We start from the raw sequence: 23504 nt of genomic DNA, 5'->3' as shown, positions 1-23504 counted from the left end.
TGATGAATGGATGGATGATGATGGCTGATGGATAAATGATGATGATGAATGTTGATGATGGATGGATGATGGATGAATGGATGGATGATGATGGCTGATGGATAAATGATGATGGATGAATGATGATGATGATTAATGGATGGATGATGATATATTGATGATGGATGGATGATGGATGGATGGATAAATGGATTGATGATGGATTGATGGATGATGACGGATTGATGGATGACGGATGAATAAATGGTTGGATGTATGTATGATGGTGGATGGATGGATGGACGGATGATGAAGGATGATGGCTGAATGATGGATGGATGGATGAATGATGATGATGGATGATGGATTGATGGATGATGACGGATGGATGGATGGATTGATAAATGGATGGATGGATCGATGAGGATGGATGGGTGAATGGATAAATGGATGGATGATGGATTGATGGATGATGACGAATTAATTGATAATGACGGATGGATGGATGATGATGATGATGGATGGATGGATGAGCGGATGGATGGATGATGATGGACTGATGGATGATGACGGATTATTGGAAGATGATGGATTGATGGATGATGACACTACTACTACTACTACTACTACTACTACTACTACTACTACTACTTCTATACAAAAAAATATATAATCCGAATAGCGCCTAAAATCCTTAATTTACTAGAGCTGAGGCAATCGAGACTTGCCAAATCATTCTAGATTTGAGTTGCACTCCTTTTTTGGAGGACTGAGCAGTCTCCGCATTCACACTACCCACAGCGTTAGGAATGTGACCTAACACTCGCTGATCCAACTGACCACTGTCCTCGCAGTCTTTCGATGAGCAATAACAAGTGGAACTGGAATTCGATATGCTACAATCAGCGCTGTTTGATATCCTGGAGCTTTTACTAAGATGTGTTGATTTCTTCATTGATACAGATAAACTGTAATAACTGGCACATGTAAATGTCCTACACGTTACAACAATAGTGAGTGAGTGAGTATGGTTTTACGCCGCTTTTAGCAATATTCCAGCAATATCACGGCGGGGTTACAACAATAAGACATGTCACGTCTCATTCTCATTTTTATTGCATGGTAATCACTTGTGCTAAAATAATTTCAAATATACTCGGAATGAAATGATTTTCGTTAATGTAATGCTATCAAAACACATCAATTATGTCCTGAGTGACCACGAAACGTTTACATGTGATGTTGCTGTTACCGGACAAGTCATCATTATTCTACCACAGTTCACGACAAGTCGTGTAGACACATAACTACCACAGTTCACGACAAGTCGTGTAGACCCATAACTACCACAGTTCACTACAAGTCGTGTAGACACATAACTACCACAGTTAACTACAAGTCGTGTAGACACACAACTACCACAGTTCACTACAAGTCGTGTAGACTCATAACTACCTAAGTTCACTACACGTCGTGTAGACCCATAACTACCACAGTTCACTACAAGTCGTGTAGACACACAACTACCACAGTTCACTACAAGTCGTGTAGACTCATAACTACCACAGTTCACTACAAGTCGCGTAGACAAACAACTACCACAGTTCGCTACAACTCGTGTGGACACATAACTACCACAGTTCACTACAAGTCGTGTAGACCCATTACTACCAAAGTTTACAACACGTTGTGTAGACACATAACTACCACAGTTCAATACACGTCGTGTAGACACATAACTACCACAGTTCACTACACGTCGTGTAGACCCACAACTACCACAGTTCACTACACGTCGTGTAGACCCATAACTACCACAGTTCACTACAAGTCGTGTAGACTCATAACTACCACAGTTCACTACACGTCGTGTAGACACACAACTACCACAGTTCACTACACGTCGTGTAGACCCATAACTACCACAGTTCACTACAAGTCGTGTAGACTCATAACTACCACAGTTCACTACACGTCGTGTAGACACATAACTACCACAGTTCACTACAAGTCGTGTAGACACACAACTACCACAGATCACTACAAGTCGTGTAGACTCATAACTACCACAGTTCACTACAAGTCGCGTAGACAAACAACTACCACAGTTCAATACACGTCGTGTAGACACATAACTACCACAGTTCACGACAAGTCGTGTAGACACACAACTACCACAGTTCACTACAAGTCGTGTAGACTCATAACTACCACAGTTCACTACAAGTCGCGTAGACAAACAACTACCACAGTTCGCTACAACTCGTGTGGACACATAACTACCACAGTTCACTACAAGTCGTGTAGACCCATTACTACCAAAGTTTACAACACGTTGTGTAGACACATAACTACCACAGTTCACTACAAGTCGTGTAGACACATAACTACCACAGTTCACAACACGTCGTGTAGACACATAACTACCACAGTTCACAACAAGTCGTGTAGACACATAACTACCACATTTCACTACACGTCGTGTAGACACATAACTACCACAGTTCACTACACGTCGTGTAGACACATAACTACCACAGTTCACAACACGTCGTGTAGACACATAACTACCACAGTTCACAACAAGTCGTGTAGACACATAACTACCACATTTCACTACACGTCGTGTAGACACATAACTACCACAGTTCACTACACGTCGTGTAGACACATAACTACCACAGTTCACTACAAGTCGTGTAGACTCATAACTACCACAGTTCACTACAAGTCGCGTAGACAAACAACTACCACAGTTCGCTACAACTCGTGTGGACACATAACTACCACAGTTCACTACACGTCGTGTAGACACATAACTACCACAGTTCACAACACGTCGTGTAGACACATAACTACCACAGTTCACTACACGTCGTGTAGACACATAACTACCACAGTTCACAACACGTTGTGTAGACACATAACTACCACAGTTCACTACACGTCGTGTAGACCCACAACTACCACAGTTCACTACAAATCGTGTGGACAAACACCTATCACAGTTCACTACACGTCGTGTAGACACATAACTACCACAGTTCACTACACGTCGTGTAGACCCATAACTATCACAGTTCACTACACGTCGTGTAGACACACAACTACCACAGTTCACTACACGTCGTGTAGACCCATAACTACCACAGCTCACTACAAGTCGTGTAGACACACAACTACCACAGTTCACTACAACTCGTGTAGACACATAACTACCACAGTTCACTACAAGTCGTGTAGACACACAACTACCACAGTTCACTACAAGTCGCGTAGACACACAACTACCACAGTTCACTACAAGTCGTGTAGACACATAACTACCATAGTTCACTACAAGTCGTGTAGACACACAACTACCACAGTTCACTACAAGTCGTGTAGACACATAACTACCACAGTTCACTACACGTCGTGTAGACACATAACTACGACACTTCACTACACGTCGCGTAGACACATAACTACCACAGTTCACTACACGTCGTGTAGACTCATAACTACCACAGTTCACTACACGTCGTGTAGACACATAACTACGACACTTCACTACACGTCGCGTAGACACATAACTACCACAGTTCACTACACGTCGTGTAGACTCATAACTACCACAGTTCACTACACGTCGTGTAGACACATAACTACCACAGTTCACTACACGTCGTGCAGACACATAACTACCACAGTTCACTACAAGTCGTGTAGACACATAACTACCACAGTTCACTACAAGTCGCGTAGACACACAACTACCACAGTTCACTACAAGTCGCGTAGACACACAACTACCACAGTTCACTACAAGTCGTGTAGACACATAACTACCATAGTTCACTACAAGTCGTGTAGACACACAACTACCACAGTTCACTACAAGTCGTGTAGACACATAACTACCACAGTTCACTACAAGTCGTGTAGACACACAACTACCACAGTTCACTACACGTCGTGTAGACCCACAACTACCACAGTTCACTACACGTCGTGTAGACACATAACTACCACAGTTCACTACACGTCGTGTAGACCCACAACTACCACAGTTCACTACAAGTCGTGTAGACACACAACTACCACAGTTCACTACAAGTCGTGTAGACACACAACTACCACAGTTCACTACAAGTCGTGTAGACACATAACTACCACAGTTCACTACAAGTCGTGTAGACACACAACTACCACAGTTCACTACAAGTCGTGTAGACACACAACTACCACAGTTCACTACAAGTCGTGTAGACACATAACTACCACAGTTCACTACACGTCGTGTAGACACACAACTACCACAGTTCACTACAAGTCGTGTAGACACATAACTACCACAGTTCACTACACGTCGTGTAGACACATAACTACCACAGTTCACTACAAGTCGCGTAGACACATAACTACCACAGTTCACTACAAGTCGTATAGACCCATAACTACCACAGTTCACTACAAGTCGTGTAGACCCATAACTACCACAGTTCACAACAGGTCGTGTAGACCCATAACTACCACAGTTCACAACAAGTCGTGTAGACACATAACTACCACAGTTCACTACACGTCGTGCAGACAGATAACTACCACAGTTCACTACAAGTCGTGCAGACAGATAACTACCACAGTTCACTACACGTCGCGTAGACACATAACTACCACAGTTCACTACAAGTCGTGCAGACACATAACTACCACAGTTCACTACAAGTCGTGTAGACCCACAACTACCACAGTTCACTACACGTCGTGTAGACACATAACTACCACAGTTCACTACAAGTCGTGTAGACCCACAACTACCACAGTTCACTACACGTCGCGTAGACACATAACTACCACAGTTCACTACACGTCGTGCAGACACATAACTACCACAGTTCACTACAAGTCGTGTAGACACATAACTACCACAGTTCACTACACGTCGTGCAGACAGATAACTACCACAGTTCACTACAAGTCGTGTAGACACATAACTGCCACAGTTCGCTACAAGTCGTGTAGACACATAACTACCACAGTTCACTACAAGTCGTGTAGACACATAACTACCACAGTTCAATACACGTCGTGTAGACACATAACTACCACAGTTCAATACACGTCGTGTAGACCCATAACTACCACAGTTCACTACACGTCGTGTAGACCCATAACTACCACAGTTCACAACACGTCGTGTAGACACATAACTACCACAGTTCACTACACGTCGTGTAGACACATAACTACCACAGTTCACTACACGTCGTGTAGACACATAACTACCACAGTTCACACTTTGTGGGCGGGTTCATGTAACTTCCAACTGGGCAACGAAAGGCTTCCGCAAACTCAAAAGAGTTTTGACACGCGCCAATGATTCTGAAACGGAATATGCAAACTCGTTACACGTCGATATATTCGAAAACGACGTGAAAAATAAACACATATGAGACCTGAAAATGAAATAAAAAACTGACGTCCGCTCACAAACATGAAAAGTGTTCAATGGGTTTTTATGAAGTAAGAGGGAGAAGAGCACACCGACGATGCTACATGCTGGAGTATACAGTTATGTACCATGCAGGTGGTGTGAGTTACCTGTACATGTTGGGACTGTGGACATCCCCCCTGATGGTAGCCTCCAGTCCCTCCTTCCTGTAACTGGCGCACCACGACTGTACAAACACCAGGACATAATATAGCTGCTTACTTCACAACGAGGAGTTAGGGTATTATATAATTTATCTATCTCAACGACATAGAAGTCATAGAAGTACCTTTTTCTGTAAAGATAACTGTTTCTCTCAGTAGATGTTAACAACCCTGTTTCGTAATACCTGTATATTATTTGAAAAACAAAATGGAATGAATATATGTACCTGTAGCTTTTTATGAATTATTTTACCCTTGCATGCGATGCACACGGTACTATCATTCTCCCTCTACTCACCTCAACGCGAAAGCGGCAACGCTTATATCCCACTTTACGTAATAACGTATTATTCATTCTCAACCAGAATCGTTTATGAGGTGGTCTTTACATACACGCAGTCATCTGATCGACATCACTAACGTCCTTAAGACGAAGCATTGGAAAATCCCAAAGACAGATTAATAGATCAATTCCCAGCTGCTGAGAGACACGGACTATTGGTTTGATATGTAGAAATAGTCTACACAAAACGTTCTCCAGCCACGGCGGGCTCCCCGTGTTACCTGGGCATAGCTGATGAAGAAGGCCTGGTCCTGACTGAGGCCAAGATAAGGCAGGAGCGGCTCTTCGGCCTGCAGATCTCCGACAAGATTGCGATATGCCTGCGTCACGAAAATATATCGACTTGTGTTTTTATTGTATTTACGGGAGGAATTAATGAGATGTACGTATAATAGTTATAATATTGATACAGGCACATTGTCTTACACATTTTGTAAACCCGCAACAACGGAAGGCGAGTTCATAGTGTGGTAATGAAAATGTCAGCACAATCACACTGACACGTAGTCCCAGGTCTCACCCGTTAAAAATCACAAATGCCACGTTTGAGTTCTCCAACTTTTCAACACATTTCTTATGTTGATTCTGCTTCTCATTTTGGATGTTAGTAATTCAAACTTATTTTGCTTTAAACACATGTATTATTACGTCATATAAAAACACAACACTACAGAAATGTCTACAATATGAAATTTGTAACGTATTCACCTTGGTGTGCCATTTGATTAGCTCAATTTGAGCAAACTATAAATTACCAGACTGCAACTTACAGCAGAACTAATTCTGAGATTCATTCTAACTAATTAAGTAATGGCATTTGATGCTGAGTTGAGGAGTATGGATGTTTGTGATCGGGAATTTAGGTGTTGGGGGTCGGGAGTTGGGGTGTTGGAGGTCGGGAGTTTGGGTGTTGGGGGTTGGCTCTTTGGGAGTTGCGGCGTTGGGGGTCGGGAATTGAGGTGTTGGGGGTCGGGTGTTTGGGTGCTGGGGTGTTGTGGGTCGGGAATTGGGGTGTTTGAGGTCGGGTGTTGGGATGTTGGGGAGTTGGGGGTCGGGAATTGGGGTGTTGGAGGTCGGGAGTTGGGGTGTTGGGGGTTGGCTCTTTGGGAGTTGCGGCGTTGGGAGTCGGGAATAGAGGTGTTGGGGGTCGGGTGTTTGGGTGCTGGGGTGTTGTGGGTCGGGAATTGGGATGTTTGAGGTCGGGTGTTGGGATGTTGGGGAGTTGGGGGTCGGGAATTGGGGTGTTGGAGGTCGGGAGTTGGGGTGTTGGGGGTTGGCTCTTTGGGAGTTGCGGCGTTGGGAGTCGGGAATTGAGGTGTTGGGGGTCGGGTGTTTGGGTGCTGGGGTGTTGTGGGTCGGGAATTGGGATGTTTGAGGTCGGGTGTTGGGATGTTGGGGAGTTGGGGGTCGGGAATTGAGGTGTTGGGGTGTTGGGGTGTTGTAGGTTGGCTGTTGGGGAGTTAGGGTGTTGAGGGTCGGGAGTTGGGATGTTTGGGGTCGGGAATTGTGTGTTTGAGGTCTTGTTTTAGGGTGTTGGGTGTTGGGGTTTGGGGGGTTGGGAGTTAGTGGCAGATGAATTGTTCAGTCACCGCTTGCAAACATACACTTTAACCTCTGAAATGCGGGTGTGGGGCCAAAACACAGAATCTTTGCAGTATTTTCGGGAACAGGTTATAACAAGTCAGCCCCAGCGCCACCCCAAACCTGCCCCCACAGAAAATGTCAAATCGTCGGCAACTAAACAGGCTCTGTGACGTGGCTAATTACTTACGTGGATACAGGGCGCCATGGAAGAGCTGGAATATTGCAGACTGAGGCGTTCATTCACTCACTCATTCACTAGTCGCTCTTAGTTGTTTTAAGCACACAAACCCGATAAGCCTGCTTTACTCCACCACAGTCAGCAATGTTTTCACCTTGCGTGTTGATCCCGTTCACCTTCAAGACACAGCGGTACTCTCTCACAATGCTGGTTGACACATAGGTTTCAAATTGGAAACCTCACGTATTTGAATGAAATTTACAGGCATCGAACCTACATTCTGAACCTTCCAATAGAAAACATGGGAGGTTTGTGTCTCCTTGAAAACCACACATTTACTTCATGGCCATTTTACATACTAGATATTTAGCTCTCGTGTAGCTCTCCTTTAGCTCTTGCCTATCGTTTTGACATAATGCGTGGTAAGAAAGTATGTTACAGTCAGTGAGAATGGAATGTAACAGACACTTGAGATACACTATGTCTAACGTTCTTCATCAAAGTAGTAGCTCAAAGCATAAACAAGATCAAAGCTCATTATTAACCAAAACCATTTGTATTTGTTGTCATTGAAACAATTAACACCTATTTTGTCGGATGGAGCTAACGTTTTCACCTCGAATAATGATAATAGAACTTCATATGCAAACGGTAATAGATTCAAATAATGTACTTGCTCAGGAAATAAAATCTACATTAAACCTTTCATTGCCAATGAGACATATTTATTTTCCCTAGGATTTGCTTTTCTTGTTCATGCTTACTACTTACCGACACGTTGACTGAAGCCTCGTGGTACTGAGAGTACTGGTCTATGAAACACTGAGCTTTATCTTTAAAGGCTTTTATGACATCAGTACTCCACCACTCAACGAGGTTGCCATTCTTGTCGAACAGCCGACCTTTCGAAAACAAGAATAAGTCACTTATTTCACAATATTCCCAAAGGGAAACATAATTACTGGACTGCCGAAATAAAACAAAGATGTAGCTCTGGTGTCTCCAGAGAGCAGGAAGGTTGATGGGTAAGGGTCGAACATATATGTCTCCTACTTGAGTGGCTACCACCCCTACTCCACAAGGACGTTACAGTGGAGATAGCGGTACATGGGAAACATGCTTAGACCATGAAGTCGTCCTACCTACGTCGTCGAAGCCGTGGGTCAACTCGTGTCCCAATACACTCGCGACATAGGCCCCGTAGTTCACATACCTGAAACAGTGGGAGCAAATATCACCCTGATAGTGTTTCTTCTGGTAAATGGTTCATATTGAAAGGGAAAAGGTCATTTGTTTCCAGGTTGTCTTTTGGTTGCGTTTGCTACACCACTGTCCGTCCTGACAATTCACAGGGGAAAACTTCTTACGCGATTCTGTAAACGAAAATACATATTCGTAGAGAGACAAATATCCAACTTCCGGTGACGTGGTACTTGGGGAGACAACCTGCTTACTTAGCAATGCAGACTTGTTACTAAGGACGATCTGGATGCCGTTGTACAAAACAACTACAGCGCTACGATGATATGGTAAAGTATAGGAGTTACGATCACCTTTGTGCTTAGTCCCTTTGTACAACGGCACCCAGGCCCCGTCCCTCAAAACGATCTGAACACTTCGACTGTGGTAAGTATGGAAGTTACCATCATCTTAACTCGAAGATCACTTTGTGGAAAGGGTACATACAAAAGTATACTTACTTACGAAGTGGCAACACTTCCGTTTAATAAACATCACTAACTTAGGGAGACAAACTACCTCCCTGCGAAAACCACACCACAAACTTTGGAAGATAAAACAAGGAGCGATTTACTAACGTGAAGGAAACTTACTTGGGGAGCCCCGGGGAGAAGAGGGGCGGCTGTAGCAGGGCAGCCATGATGACTGCAATACAAACATACAGCTACATACATCATCTAACAAGTCTCTGAAACTTGAATTGCTTGTAGTCAAAGATCATAGGCCATGACATCGAATGTCTGTACCACATGTGGTGTGGGAAAAGTATTTCTACATCCAGGTACCTGCTGTGGTTGAGTGAATCTGGTAATTTGAAGTCCAGGTATCGAGATCTGGTCAAAACAACAAGAGTAAACTCGTACAGCATGGACACCGGTTATAGCAGGCAGTATTGAATATGTACATTGTACATTGACATCGGCCATGATCTCCACGTCACTAAAATCTATTCTATTTTGTTCAAAAGGGTAGTATTGAATTACATATAATATACAACACGCGATGTCTTTTTTATGTCATTTTGATCTAAATGTGATCTCATTTTGATGTCATTTTGATCTAACTTTGTCCGTAGCAGCACCACATTAATTTACTCGAGATGTATCAACTCGGATACATGGTCTGTGTACTCCATAATTCATAAGATCTTCCTTCAGGACACAGATTCTGGCATCGATGTTGACGTATCTGCGTTTCCTATGAGGTGCGCCCAAAGGTCTTTCAGCTGAACAAGTTTCAGATGCTCTCCCGAACCACCTCGTACCTTGGGTGTCCTTTCTGGCCCAGGGAATGTATCATGGCCAAAACACCCACGAGTGTTCGTGTTTGGGAACACGTTACCCACTGCAAGTCTAACTGCAATACAGCAGGGTTGAGGTGAAATCCTAGGTTTTGAGCAGCTAATTGAGTATATTCACACACACGGACCTATGTCTCGCCACGGCTGCTTGGTTGTAGACAGTAGACGAGAGAAAAAACTTTACCTTGTAGATCGCCATGTATTATCAAAGAGATGGGGAGATGTGTTGAAGGTATTATCCACACATACATGTCGGTGGTGAAGTAGTCTTTCGCCTTCGGCGACGCCGTACATAAATTCCTATCACCTTGAAGGTCGAGCTCAACTCTTAGCCCTTTGCAGTTGTGTAACAGTACTCCCAAGTCAGAGGTTGGCGTGCGGCTCTTCAGTCTTTATTTACTTCTAAGATTAACTGCTCAGTTAACTCACAAATTGTCTTCTTCCAACAGATATTAAAAACAATAAAATCTTATAAGCTCTTTACTTGCAAATCTTAAAGTCCTGCAGTCGTACGTGTCCGTTATTCCAAGAGCCTGCAGTCAAAGTTCTTACTTGCTTCAGTGATTCTAACAATTCGATGTCCTAACCGTTATTCAGTGTCGCAGTTGTAATGTTTGGGGACAATTCGATGTCCCGGATCCTAACCGTTATTCAGTGTCGCAGTTGTAATGTTCAGGGACAATTCAATGTCCCGGTTCCTAACCGTTATTCAGTGTCGCAGTTCTAACGTTGGGGGACAATTCGATGTCCCTGTTCCTAACCGTTATTCAGTGTCGCAGTTGTAATGTTTGGGGACAATTCGATGTCCCGGTTACTAACAGTTATTCAGTGTCGCAGTTGTAATGTTTGGGGACAATTCGATGTCCCGGTTCCTAACCGTTATTCAGTGTCGCAGTTCTAACGTTTGGGGACAATTCGATGTCCCGGTTCCTAACAGTTATTCAGTGTCGCAATTCTAATGTTTAGGGACAATTCGATGTCCCGGTTCCTAACCGTTATTCAGTGTCGCAGTTCTAACGTTTGGGGACAATTCGATGTCCCTGTTCCTAACCGTTATTCAGTGTCGCAGTTGTAATGTTTGGGGACAATTCGATGTCCCGGTTACTAACAGTTATTCAGTGTCGGAGTTCTAATGTTTGGGGACAATTCGATATCCCGGTTGCTATCCGTTATTTAGTGTCGGAGTTCTAATGTTTGGGGACAATTCGATATCCCGGTTGCTATCCGTTATTTAGTGTCGGAGTTCTAATGTTTGGGGACAATTCGATATCCCGGTTGCTATCCGTTATTTAGTGTCGGAGTTCTAATGTTTGGGGACAATTCGATGTCCCGGTTGCTATCCGTTATTCAGTGTCGCAGTTGTAATGTTTGGGGACAATTCGATGAACTGGTCCGCAACCTGTCAAATACTTCAAAAATAGTAAAATTAATATGAGGTCATAAATATAGATCTACTGTAAGATGTGGTAAACATATTACGCCTACCCATTTCATTGCTGGACGGATTGTAGTAAGCATTCACTACCGCCGGAGACATCATCCATCTGTTAATGATATATAACATTCAGGTTAACATGAGTGAGGATGTGAGTTATTGACTGAGTGAGCGAATGAAGTTTAACGCCTCACATATGGACACATATTGTTCGTATGCGGGGATTCGAACCCGGTCACACAAACATGTTACTATAATGGTTACAATGATTTATAAGTTAAATGTGTCATTAGCTGAATTTTCATGTTTTTGTCGATTGTATTTATGAATCACTATCAAACACCAGCTGTTCTTGCAAAGGTTAGTGCATCCTGCCCCATTATTGTCCTGGTTGAGGAGCATGACTGAATACCCCTGTACCTGGTCCTACTGGGTATTCCTCCGTTACTTACAATGACTTGTCAGATGGTTTCAGCAGTTTCCGCCATTCCATCGCTGTTCGCATCCTCTTCCAAGATGCAACATTCTTGAAATATTCTCCCTCCTCGACTTCAAACTGTGGGTGGGAGAACGACAACACTAATAAAAGTATAGTTGTAGACTCAGGACTATTTCTATGTATACAATCATTAATATGTTTAATCTGTAACTAATATTCCGCATATGCATTATGCGTCTTTTGTCATTTGAAATGAGTCGTCTAATGGTTCAATTATTGAACATGCTCCTTGTATATTATGGGATGTGCCATCTTTGTGTGTCACATATGGAATGGTCCATCTAGTTTACCTCATGGATGTGACATTAAGTGTATTACATATGGAATGTATCATCAAGTGTACCTCATGGATGTGACATTTAGTGTATTACATATGGAATGTATCATCAAGTGTACCTCATGGATGTGACATTTAGTGTATTACATATGGAATGTATCATCAAGTGTACCTCATGGATGTGACATTTTGTGTATTACATATGGAATGTATCATCAAGCGTATTTCATGGATGTGACATTTAGTGTATTACATATGGAATGTATCATCAAGTGTACCTCGTGGATGTGACATTTGATGTATTACGTATGGAATGTATCATCAAGCGTACCTCATTGATGAGACATTTAGTGTATGACATATGGAATGTATCATCAAGTGTACCTCATGGATGTGACATTTAGTGTATTACATATGGAATTTATCATCAAGCGTACCTCATGGATGTGACATTTAGTGTATTACATATGGAATGTATCATCAAGTGTTCCTCGTGGATGACACATTAAGTGTATTACATATGGAATGTATCATCAAGTGTTCCTCATGGATGACACATTTAGTGTATTACATATGTAATTTATCATCAAGCGTACCTCATGGATGAGACATTTAGTGTATTACATATGGAATGTATCACCAAGTGTACCTCATGGATGTGACATTTAGTGTATTACATATGGATTGTATCATCAAGTGTACCTCATGGATGTGACATTTAGTGTATGACATATGGAATGTATCATCAAATGTACCTCATGGATGTGACATTTAGTGTATTACATATGGAATTTATCACCAAACGTACCTCATGGATGTGACATTTAGTGTATTACACATGGAATAATCCATCTAGTGTACCTCATGGATGGGCTATCTTGTGATTTAACTTCAACTAGTGCACAACGAGAGGAATGTGCCACTTAATTATTTCATGACATGTATGACATCTTCTGTATTACAAATAGAATATACTTGTAGTTTAGTGACATTACGTTATTCACTTATCCATTCATTTAATAAAACGTCACATCTAGTTTGTCAAATATAAAACATGACATCAAGTTTATCCGATAAAATATTACCAAATAAGTTCTGCTCAAAGTTGTGTTACATTATCGCCTATATGAACCAGGGGCCATCTTATATCGGGAAGAGTGACATTTGGAGTTGACTTACTGGGTACATGTTGTCCAGGTAGGTGGTGTTATACAACTCGTCAGGATATCCGATCTTGCTCGTCATACTTGCCAACTAGAAACAACAGATACAAATATGCTCTGTGCAAATGTGAAAAACTTTGCATGTCCTCACACCTGTAGCTCTAGGTACAAATGTATAGAGTCACGCATCCATTTCTTTGTAAAACCATATACTGAATAGTTCCCCCTTATCTCAAACATTAAACCGAATGGTTATAACATCCAATCATATACCACACAGTGGAATATATCGTGATATCTGGGAGCAAACCTACCTTGTCTCTAGCTAAGTCTTTTGTTTGTTCGTCCATCCATGTGATGTCGTCTAGTCTCTGTCTGAAGGCATCTTTCACGTACCGTATTGCCTCGGTGACCTACGGTGTACATCATCACGTTCAGGGAATGGTGGATGATTTGATATCACAGTAATGTTAGGGATATTTCATATTTTCAAGGCACGTGTCTCAGCAAATGCGCAAATGAGCAAAACCTACTTCTGAAAGCATCACACATTATCAACCATTAATTTGACTACATATGAATAACATGGAATTAAGAAGATAAACTTATTAAGGTGGAAACAAGCAATACGCTAGGATAACGCAGAAATTATGGTCCCATTTGTGGGCACAACGTACATCATTCTTGGAGGTGGGCAGAAAGTGTTCTTGTACAAACATCCGTCCGACTACATAGGGCATGAAACTATCTACGACTTGCAAGCAGCTGTGCCAGCGGGGAGGAAGTGACGTCACGCCAATGACTACCTACACGTGGTATAATGCAACAACGTTATAATAAATGACAGACATTTCGAATTCCTCACCTACATGGTTTAACATTTAAGCTTAATTATAAAGTCAAGCTGGACATGAACAGGTTAACAAACATCTAGCCTCTGAATTGAACACATTTCTCAGAAAAAAACCAGTTGTTAAATTATCTTGATAACTTATAATATAAAGGAGCCGACAGACTTTCATCATTTTCAGAGACTGCAGTATATCTAGACTTGCCAAATATATATATTGGATATATTTACTAAAGGGTATGTATGACGGACTAATGGAACAGGTATAAGGGAATATTGTCTGTAGTGAATACTAACCTCTTTGAATTCCTGTTCATAAGTTTGGAAAACCTGTGGTAGAGCCGTCACCTGTTTGCGCATAAATCTCCACACCACATAATTCTGGATCACTCTAAAAATAAAGAAGCGTAAAGGTTGATGTTCATTGAAATGGACGTGAAGATTACATATGTTGTCCACAAGCATACAACGTAGTATATTTTCATTTGAATCTTCCATTTCCTTTGGCGAATATTCGATGAACTTGACCAGCGATCATACATTGACCATACCGTTGATACCATGCAACTCATCTCTGAGAATGTGACCAGTTCCGGCTGATTAGTAACTACTTTATCATAACTTTGGGATATCTCTGTTCTATTGACTTGTATATATACGTTTACAGTGCAAGTATTACCTAAGTACAGTGCAAGCATTACTTTTTGCACTGTACTGCAAGCATTACCTAAGTATAGTGCAAGCATTACCTACGTATAGTGCAAGCATTACCTAAGTATAGTACAATCATTACCTAAGTACAGTGCAAGCATTACCTAAGTACAGTGCAATCATTACCTACGTATAGTGCAAGCATTACCTAAGTATAGTGCAAGCATTACCTAAGTATAGTGCAAGCATTACCTACGTATAGTGCAAGCATTACCTAAGTACAGTGCAAGCATTACCTAAGTACAGTGCAAGCATTACCTAAGTACAGTGCAATCATTACCTAAGTACAGTGCAAGCATTACCTAAGTACAGTGCAATCATTACCTACGTATAGTGCAAGCATTACCTAAGTATAGTGCAAGCATTACCTAAGTACAGTGCAAGCATTACCTGATTACAGAGCAAACATGAGCTAAGAACAGTGCAAACATTACCTAAGTGGGGTATTTTGCAGCAAAGGAACAAGTTGTTGAAAGTAGCCTTCAGAAAAGTCTATAACATCGTCCCCTTTTCTTATATTGACGCCAGCACTGCCCGTCGCAAGTTGCAATAATGACAACCAATTTATCTGAACAGAAATACAACAGGTATTGTTTACAATGGCAATATCCGTACGGTTACAACACATTAAGTGGTCAATCAGTCAATCAGTATGCATGTACCGGGGAGATCAAAGGCCTAGTGTATATTAATTACCTATAGGTTATAACCTACTTGCATTAAGTAGAGGGTGTAACATGCATTGACAAAACTAAAACAAGAGAATCTGGACAAGAAGTTTACCTTAAGCTTCAGGTTTATCGGTAATCTGATATCGTTCAACACTGATCAAATATCCAATTCTCTTCCACTGATCTATCAACCAGGGCCCCGTTCCACAAAGTGATCATAACTACAATTAATCTTAGAGACTTACGTCGATTCTAAAATTGTCTTAGCTAAAGTTTACAACCGTTCCACAAAGCAATCTTAGGGTGATTGTAACTTTACAAGTTCTTAAGTAGCCGATCTTAACAAAGATCGGAATCTTCAGCCACAAAGATACGAAATTTACCCTTGGAGTGGCCTCCCTTGGTCATGTTTAGCAGACGACGCATTTCCTTGCACACCATAATAAAAGTCGCCATCTTTGTTGTTATGGTACAATATTTAAGATCGATTTTAGCAATCCTAAGTTGGTCCGGGGCAACTTAGCATTTTGATCTTTACTTACAACTCTCTCAGTTAAGATTGCTTTGTGGAACGGGCGGCTGATCGTAACAAAAATTTAAGATCGCATACTTAGTGAGTTACAATCAACTTAGCCCTAAGATCGCTTTGTGGAACGGGTCCCTGGACTAGAAATAAAAGAGACCAGTGAAACTGCCTCATCTGTTTCATATTCAGATCTATGCATAAGGATTCAGAATTACAAGAAACTCTCCAAACGACTGTATGACAAGCGGGGTGACTTCAGCTCAGCAAGAGCCAATTTTCTGTTTATGTCAAGCAATATTCTATCAGCTCTAGCCTTTGAGGCAGAATCGAACATGAGTTTTTTCGAAGATTTCAAATAACGTCATATGACTCTTGCTTAAAGTTGTATTTATCAGTTTAAACATCCATGGCCCCAGTAAAGGTCTCAAAAGGTTTAATGGCAGGTATGTGGAGGACATTTCCACATTTGACGCATCAGTGACAAAAATTATTTTCGAGGCATATGTTCCAGTGTTTTTCAGGTGCATTTGCAAGTCTTTATGACGGGTGCCACGGATTTGGCAGGATACGCTCACCTTCTCGCAAGCACCTGGTATCGCTGATTTATATACACATGCTTATTATCTAGTCGGAATCGTACAAAGAACTTTGCTCTTTGTACAGAATTCTTAAGATTGTGGAAATGGTTTTGTCGCTTTAATTTACTTGACTACCCGAAGTTCATAGGGTGAAAGATTTACATGAATACATTGATGCTGTTCTTTTAGCACTCTAAAATACAAAACTTAAAAATTCCGTTTTCCACCAACATTCCCATCCTCCTATACTATATGACTAGTCCCTGATCTATGTTATTGGGTTAACCGCCTATGATTATATTGGTTCAATGTATATGACCATAGTCTATTGCATGTTGTGGGACATAAATATATAATATTTCCTTAAATCCTTAAATGAACTAAGTTTTGTAATATTGCCTACTAATTTCAAAATAGAACCTTGTCGTGTCTGTTCGCTTGTTGGACAGTCTAATTGAAGAAAGAATGTGCAGGGGCATAAACAAGGAAATACGATTTTTGAAAAGCTTTGAAAAACCTTACCACTGGGTATAAATCCGACATTTCCCCAACAGTCCTCTTGGTGTATAACGCATTATAATCTCGCCTCTCCTCCATTGGTATGGATATCTTGGAAAAGTACATTTGTTAACATGTTGCGGGAAATGCCTTTAATACATAGATGTTCATCACTAAGGTATGAAACTCATTCTAAAAAGAAAGCAATCACAATCAAATACATTATACCTAAACCGATGGCTACTTTCACAAACTACAATTACAGACAGTGTTCCTGTTGACGGGACTACATTGTATCACAATCAATTACATTATACCTAAACCGATGGCTACTTTCACAAACTACAATTACAGACAGTATGCCTGTTGACGGGATTATATTGTATCACAATCAAATACATTTTACCTAAACCGATGGCTACTTCACAAACTACAATTACAGACCGTATTCCTGTTGACGGGATTATATTTTACCACAATGAAATAGATACCTCAATCGATGTCTACTTTCGCAGAGTACAGAACGCCACATGCTCAGTCTCAGGTAAGTACTCACATTAGCCAAATTAACTTCGAAGTCTATTAAGTCGTCAACATCAGCATCAATGGTGGTTTGATCAGCTCCTAGCTCAGTGGCAACATTCCTGATGAACGTTCTGTAGGCCACCATTAACTTGTCCTGTAAACCATGCAGGAAATAGCCTCGGTTGCCCATTCCCAGCCACGTTTGGTCCAGCTAGCAACATATATCCCTTATGGTTATCCATAGACAATCAACTGGCATTACAGGAACTGTACGTTATTTCATAATTCTGTACATGACCCTGTACAGTTATGACACATAGTTTTATTATATACTTCAGTGTGAAAGACTGAGTTTTCTGAAGTTGAGAAAAGTGATATTTTCAGTGCAGTAAACATAACTTTGAAGTCACTATTGTCATACAAGACTTACCACCCCTTAAATTGTCTCCCTTTATCGTAAGTGTCTAGCCCGTACATAAAACGTTAAGTCCTTTTTACGCTAGTTCCACATTGACAAGGCAAAATAATGACTGATGGTCATTTATATCACTTCGTGTCGTTTATTCTCTCGCAATTGTTCCGTATAAACTGTAAAATGCTCATTTAACTCGTCAATCGAGACTCTTCGTTTCGCAAAGCGCCATTTTTGTTACTTGACCAGCGTGTATTATTTCGCTGCCAACAGCGGTCTCATAGTTTTCAAGAATATTTTTTGTTCGTGACAAATATTTTTGGATTACATTTGTAGTGAAATAATTTAACTACACAAAAAGTATATAATAAATTACATGTGTAAATATTAATATCTCAGTTGCGGCTTTAAACAAGTTATAAACAGTCCAGTAACTCAAGCCATGATCTCACCAAATTAGTGAAAAGTTAAACGTTAAGAAATCCAGAGTATCTGCAACTGCAACACACCCAGGAAGGTATAAATTACAGGTGTAGAAAAATTCAACTAAATTGTCAGTACTCACATAAATGACCATCCGTGACGAATTCTTTAAATCTTCTGAGACTGATATGGTGACAATAACGTTCATGAAATCGTTAGTAGCCGTAGCTATCAAATCCTCTATTGTAATGGGCAGGTTATCTCCCCTTTGCAACAGTGGCCATCCGCCATATTGTCTGAGGAAGTCAGTAACTGGGAGTGTTCCTTTGAATTCAATTGTATCTGGAAACACATGACAATGTATAATGTTTTTGATGTAAACACTTTCTAGTCCATATTGAAAGGATATTTGAGTTACAAATGGTTCCTGTGATAACATTTTGTTCATGGCATTGTATCAGTACACATCAGTGCATCAGTACACATCAGTGCATGAAGCAAGTCAGAATCACTGATCTATCTATCTATCTATCTATCTATCTATCTATCTATCTATCTATCTATCTATCTATCTATCTATCTATCTATCTATCTATCTATCTATCTATCTATCTATCTATCACCTTCATCCACACATGAGTTGTACAGGGTCCTAGCTCTCTGCATTGACTCGGGATCTTCCATAGAACCTGCAACCTCCATGAGATCTGAACAACAAGAGTTGTTACTGGAATGACGATAGTACACGAACACACGTAACAGTGGATACGTCTAAGGACGGTCTTATTATATGTGAACTTAATGCTTATACACAGTTAACATCTGATGTTTAAACGCAATCTGTGGGATGTGTTTGTCTCAATGGATGATAATACACCCCGGCGTTGTCCTCCAAAGACAACTGGGGAAAGGAAGTAGGATCATGACGCACATAACACACGTGTGTACCGGACCTCTCAGTTGCCGCTGGGACACATCGTGGAGAAGTGCTATGGTGTCGTAAAATGAGCGGTCGTCCGGGATAGCGTGACTCCGTACCCAACCGCCACAGGAATACTCAAAGAAATCTTCACAGGGGTCAGCGCTTCTGTTCATGCGAGACCAGACGTTGTTGGCTGTGAAATAAATCAGTACAGTGAGTGAGTATTCAAGTTATATCATGGCGTTTCAGCTTGATGTGAGGTGAAGGCCCAAGATGATGTAGGTTTTTTATGTTTTTTCAACTTTGATGAAAACAACGAGGCGGGTATACCTAGAAACGTAATCAGGGCGAATTTGGGATTTAAACCTACGATTATAGCTTCCTGACACACCCAAGTAAAGCAACTCTGCATAGGGAATTGAAGTGCCTCAGAGACCGGCCCATCCAGATGAAATTAAACTTACAAATGCATACTTTTCCCTTTTAATAAAATGTACAAAATTGCAAATATTGATGCATGTTTAAACCTGGGAGAATGACCAATCCTTTCCGTAATTAAATGTTCTAAAACTAACAAAAGGTTAGGACTAACACAATCTTTTAACATGCATTCTTGTGGAAGGAAAATGCACTGACCGTGTTGTATACACTCTTTTGTGAGACACATCCCTGAAAAGACAACACAATAAACATATCATCAGTAAAGCATCTACTAATCTTGTAGTGATGAGGTGTTTGTTTTGAAATAGTCCAACACAAAGCCTGTGAATGAATGTCTGCAGCAATAATATCATTAGGTATAATTTTGCAAAGAATTCGGTCATAGTAGAAACAAACAGTCATATGATTATCGATATCTCATTTGATTGTGTCAAGTGAACTGCTACCTCATAGTAACCAGAGGGGAAAGAGAATAACAATTTATACAATGTAGATACAACTTAATCTTAAACTTAAACCAATAGGTATCCCACAAGCATGGAGAATGGATTTCCTCTCGTCATACCTGGGGGTTGTTGCCGCCGCTGCTGTTCGTCAAATCGTCTCGCGTCTTCTGATAGAAAACCAATCGGACATTCATACATTTCATATATGACTTCAACACACTTTATTCCACATACTTGCAAGCACATTTAATCATATCCCGTAATACGAGATCCAACTCTACTTCTAACAAGAAACAAACCCATTTAGAAATTCGTCCGTTTATAGTGAGTGAGTATGATTTTACGCAGTTTTCGGCAATATTGCAGCAATATTACGGCGTGGGACACCATAAGTTGGCTTTACGCATTGTATCCATGTGTGGAATAGAACCCGTGTCTTCGGCGTGACGAGCGAAAGCTTTAACCACAAACCTACGCTACTGCCCCGAGGTATGGAGTACGCGGTACTGTTCTGCATACATGCCTATTGCCTGTTTGCCTATACCAACTAACATATCATTCGGTGATGTATGTGTAAAATCACATAAAACTGCACTTACCCAGAGGACCGTAGACACACCTATGAAGTGTGTGGAAACTGAAAATAGAAAACAACATTTCTAGGCTGATTAAACAAGAAAAAGAAGATATTTTAATATGAGATACAGATGTTGTCTTCAAACATTATGCAAAGTGAAAGAGTCCGAGGCTGCTCGTCGTCTTGGCAAATGCCTGTTTCTACCTGACTCCATGTCCAAGAAGTACAAGATCCTACCTTGCACAGCCCTGCAGGAAGACTAGTGTGGCTCCGAGAGAGGACAACATGGCGACAGTGCACTGTAAGGATGGGAGGATGGCTGTGGAACGATGGCAGGATATCCGGATGTTTCGGGCGACACACTTACAAATGTCAAAAATGATTGGAGGAAATGTCTACAGTTGAGTATTTGAATGATGTGTGTATCACTATTCTCAACACGGGATGGGAAACCTCGTTGTGTACTGGTGCGTGACAGGTGTAACTTCAAAAGCTTACTTAAGAATTGACTTTAACTTAGTTTGAGTGTATAAACCTTCATATAAAGCGAGGGCCAAATTGCATGGCTCTTTCACTCTGAAGGTTCGGAGCTTGTGACGGCGTTCTTGCAATGTTTTTTTTAATGATTAAATTCATTTTGGATTACACAAACAATAAGTTTACATCATATAGTTCACTTGCAATCTTTAATACATACACGTTTCAAAGTAGTTCTATAGATGATAACAAACAAAAAACATTCCACTGTCAGGATGCTAAGACATCTTTGTTGGATTTGTGCAAGTTCGTGGGTTTACACGAATAGGTGATGACAGAGTGACCAAAATATCATGAACTGTGTGTATTTACATTGTGAATATGGTATATTTTTGTCGATGTCGATTATTTCTTGTTTGATGTGTTGGAAATTTGGTATGGAGTCGGAAATGTGTGATTTGAATATATTCTGCTTTGTTAAGTTATAATATGATTTAATACATCATTTCGTGTTTGTTGATGTCCAAATAAGACTGTCAATTTTGAAAATTCTAGTTCATTTCCAGTTTTGTCTTTGATCCATTTTGCAACGTTGTTTTTCAATTTCACACTCAACGAACATGTGCATTAAGGTTTGTTTTTCTCGTTTACAAAAATTGCAAAGAAATGATTCTTTATATCCCATTTCGTACAGTATCTCGTTTGTGGTATAATTCTGTGAAAAATACTGTATTTGAACCATTTTTGTCTTGAGGACACATTTTATCTGTGGGGGCAACGATTAGTCGTTTGCCATTCGTTTTCCGTCATGTTAAGGCCAAGATCTAGTTCCCATATTTGAATGTATTTGAATGTATATCATATTGTTTGATACCTTATTTAATATATCATAAAATGGCCTACACCCCTCCCCTACTCCAAGTTTTCAAGGAAATATGGTATTAAGGGCAGATGTAATTTAGATGTTAGGGCTATACTCTTACGCTTTAAATATTGTTTTATTTCTTGGATAAGACTAGAATATTCCAGAAAATGTATTTTAGTCGTATATATGTTTTAGGTCTAAAATATCTAGAAAATGTCCACTCTCGTCTATCAAATCATTTACAAGATTAATACCTTTTCCCCGAGTATGGTTTATAATATACCGGAGTGTTCCCGATTCTTATATTCGTATTTAGCCATAAAGGTTGTGATAATATATCTTTTTCCTCTTTGATAGAATTCCTTTTTTTCTAGTAAGCTTCCCCATGCACACAGAACATCTTTCCAGAATGCATTGGCCCAATCATTAATAACCTTTTCCGAAATATAAAATTGGCACTTTTGCTGAAAATCAATTTGTGATGGAGTTATATTATTAATCAAAAGAGTGGCAAGTTTAGAGTGTGGATGTGAATGGAATAAACATGTATTCCAAGATATATTTTGAGCATTGATTGTATGTTTAATATCAGGCACTCTTATACCTCCCTCTTCATAAGGTTTTATTATATTATTTCTACTGATTTTGTCTGGTTTATTTTTCCATATAAAACGGAAACACAGTGTTTCGAGTTGTTTTGTTTTTTTTATAAATATTTCACTTGGATTAGGTAGGTTGAGAAAAGGTGGGTTAGTTTTGGTAAAAAAAAGACTTTTTAGTGCAGTAATTCTACCTAATGGGGTCATGTCACGTGCTAATCAAGAGTTCATAATGATTTTTAAGTTTGTGTTTGTAATTTCTTTCTGCAATTTCTGCCAAATTGTGAGTAAATATAATACCGAGAACAGTAAAACCTTTTCTTGACCAATCTCAATTTCCAACTTT

General features: G+C 40.4%; 1 protein-coding gene across 1 annotated transcript; it reads right to left on the bottom strand.

Annotated features, from left to right (window-relative positions):
- Window positions 1-1072: 1072 nt before the first annotated feature.
- LOC124110791 (neprilysin-1-like) lies at window positions 1073-21533 on the bottom strand. The gene is made up of 23 exons (XM_046470212.2): window positions 21455-21533; window positions 21240-21277; window positions 20760-20807; window positions 20390-20422; window positions 19785-19946; window positions 19455-19538; window positions 18974-19173; window positions 18028-18207; window positions 17496-17582; window positions 15633-15766; window positions 14785-14878; window positions 14315-14443; window positions 13952-14050; window positions 13654-13728; window positions 12151-12254; window positions 11749-11807; window positions 9557-9608; window positions 8867-8937; window positions 8496-8626; window positions 7835-7900; window positions 6184-6282; window positions 5566-5642; window positions 1073-5346 (listed from the first exon to the last, which is right to left on the bottom strand). Exons 1-23 carry the CDS (start codon window positions 21502-21504, stop codon window positions 5247-5249), a joined length of 2172 nt encoding a protein of 723 aa, XP_046326168.2. The 5' UTR covers window positions 21505-21533; the 3' UTR covers window positions 1073-5246.
- Between the last annotated feature and the right edge of the window lie 1971 nt (window positions 21534-23504).

This window comes from Haliotis rufescens, unplaced genomic scaffold, assembly GCF_023055435.1.
Source record: "Haliotis rufescens isolate VD_foot unplaced genomic scaffold, xgHalRufe1.0.p SCAF_13, whole genome shotgun sequence".
Lineage (NCBI taxonomy): Eukaryota > Metazoa > Mollusca > Gastropoda > Lepetellida > Haliotidae > Haliotis > Haliotis rufescens.
This window is presented reverse-complemented; position numbering and strand designations above follow the sequence as displayed.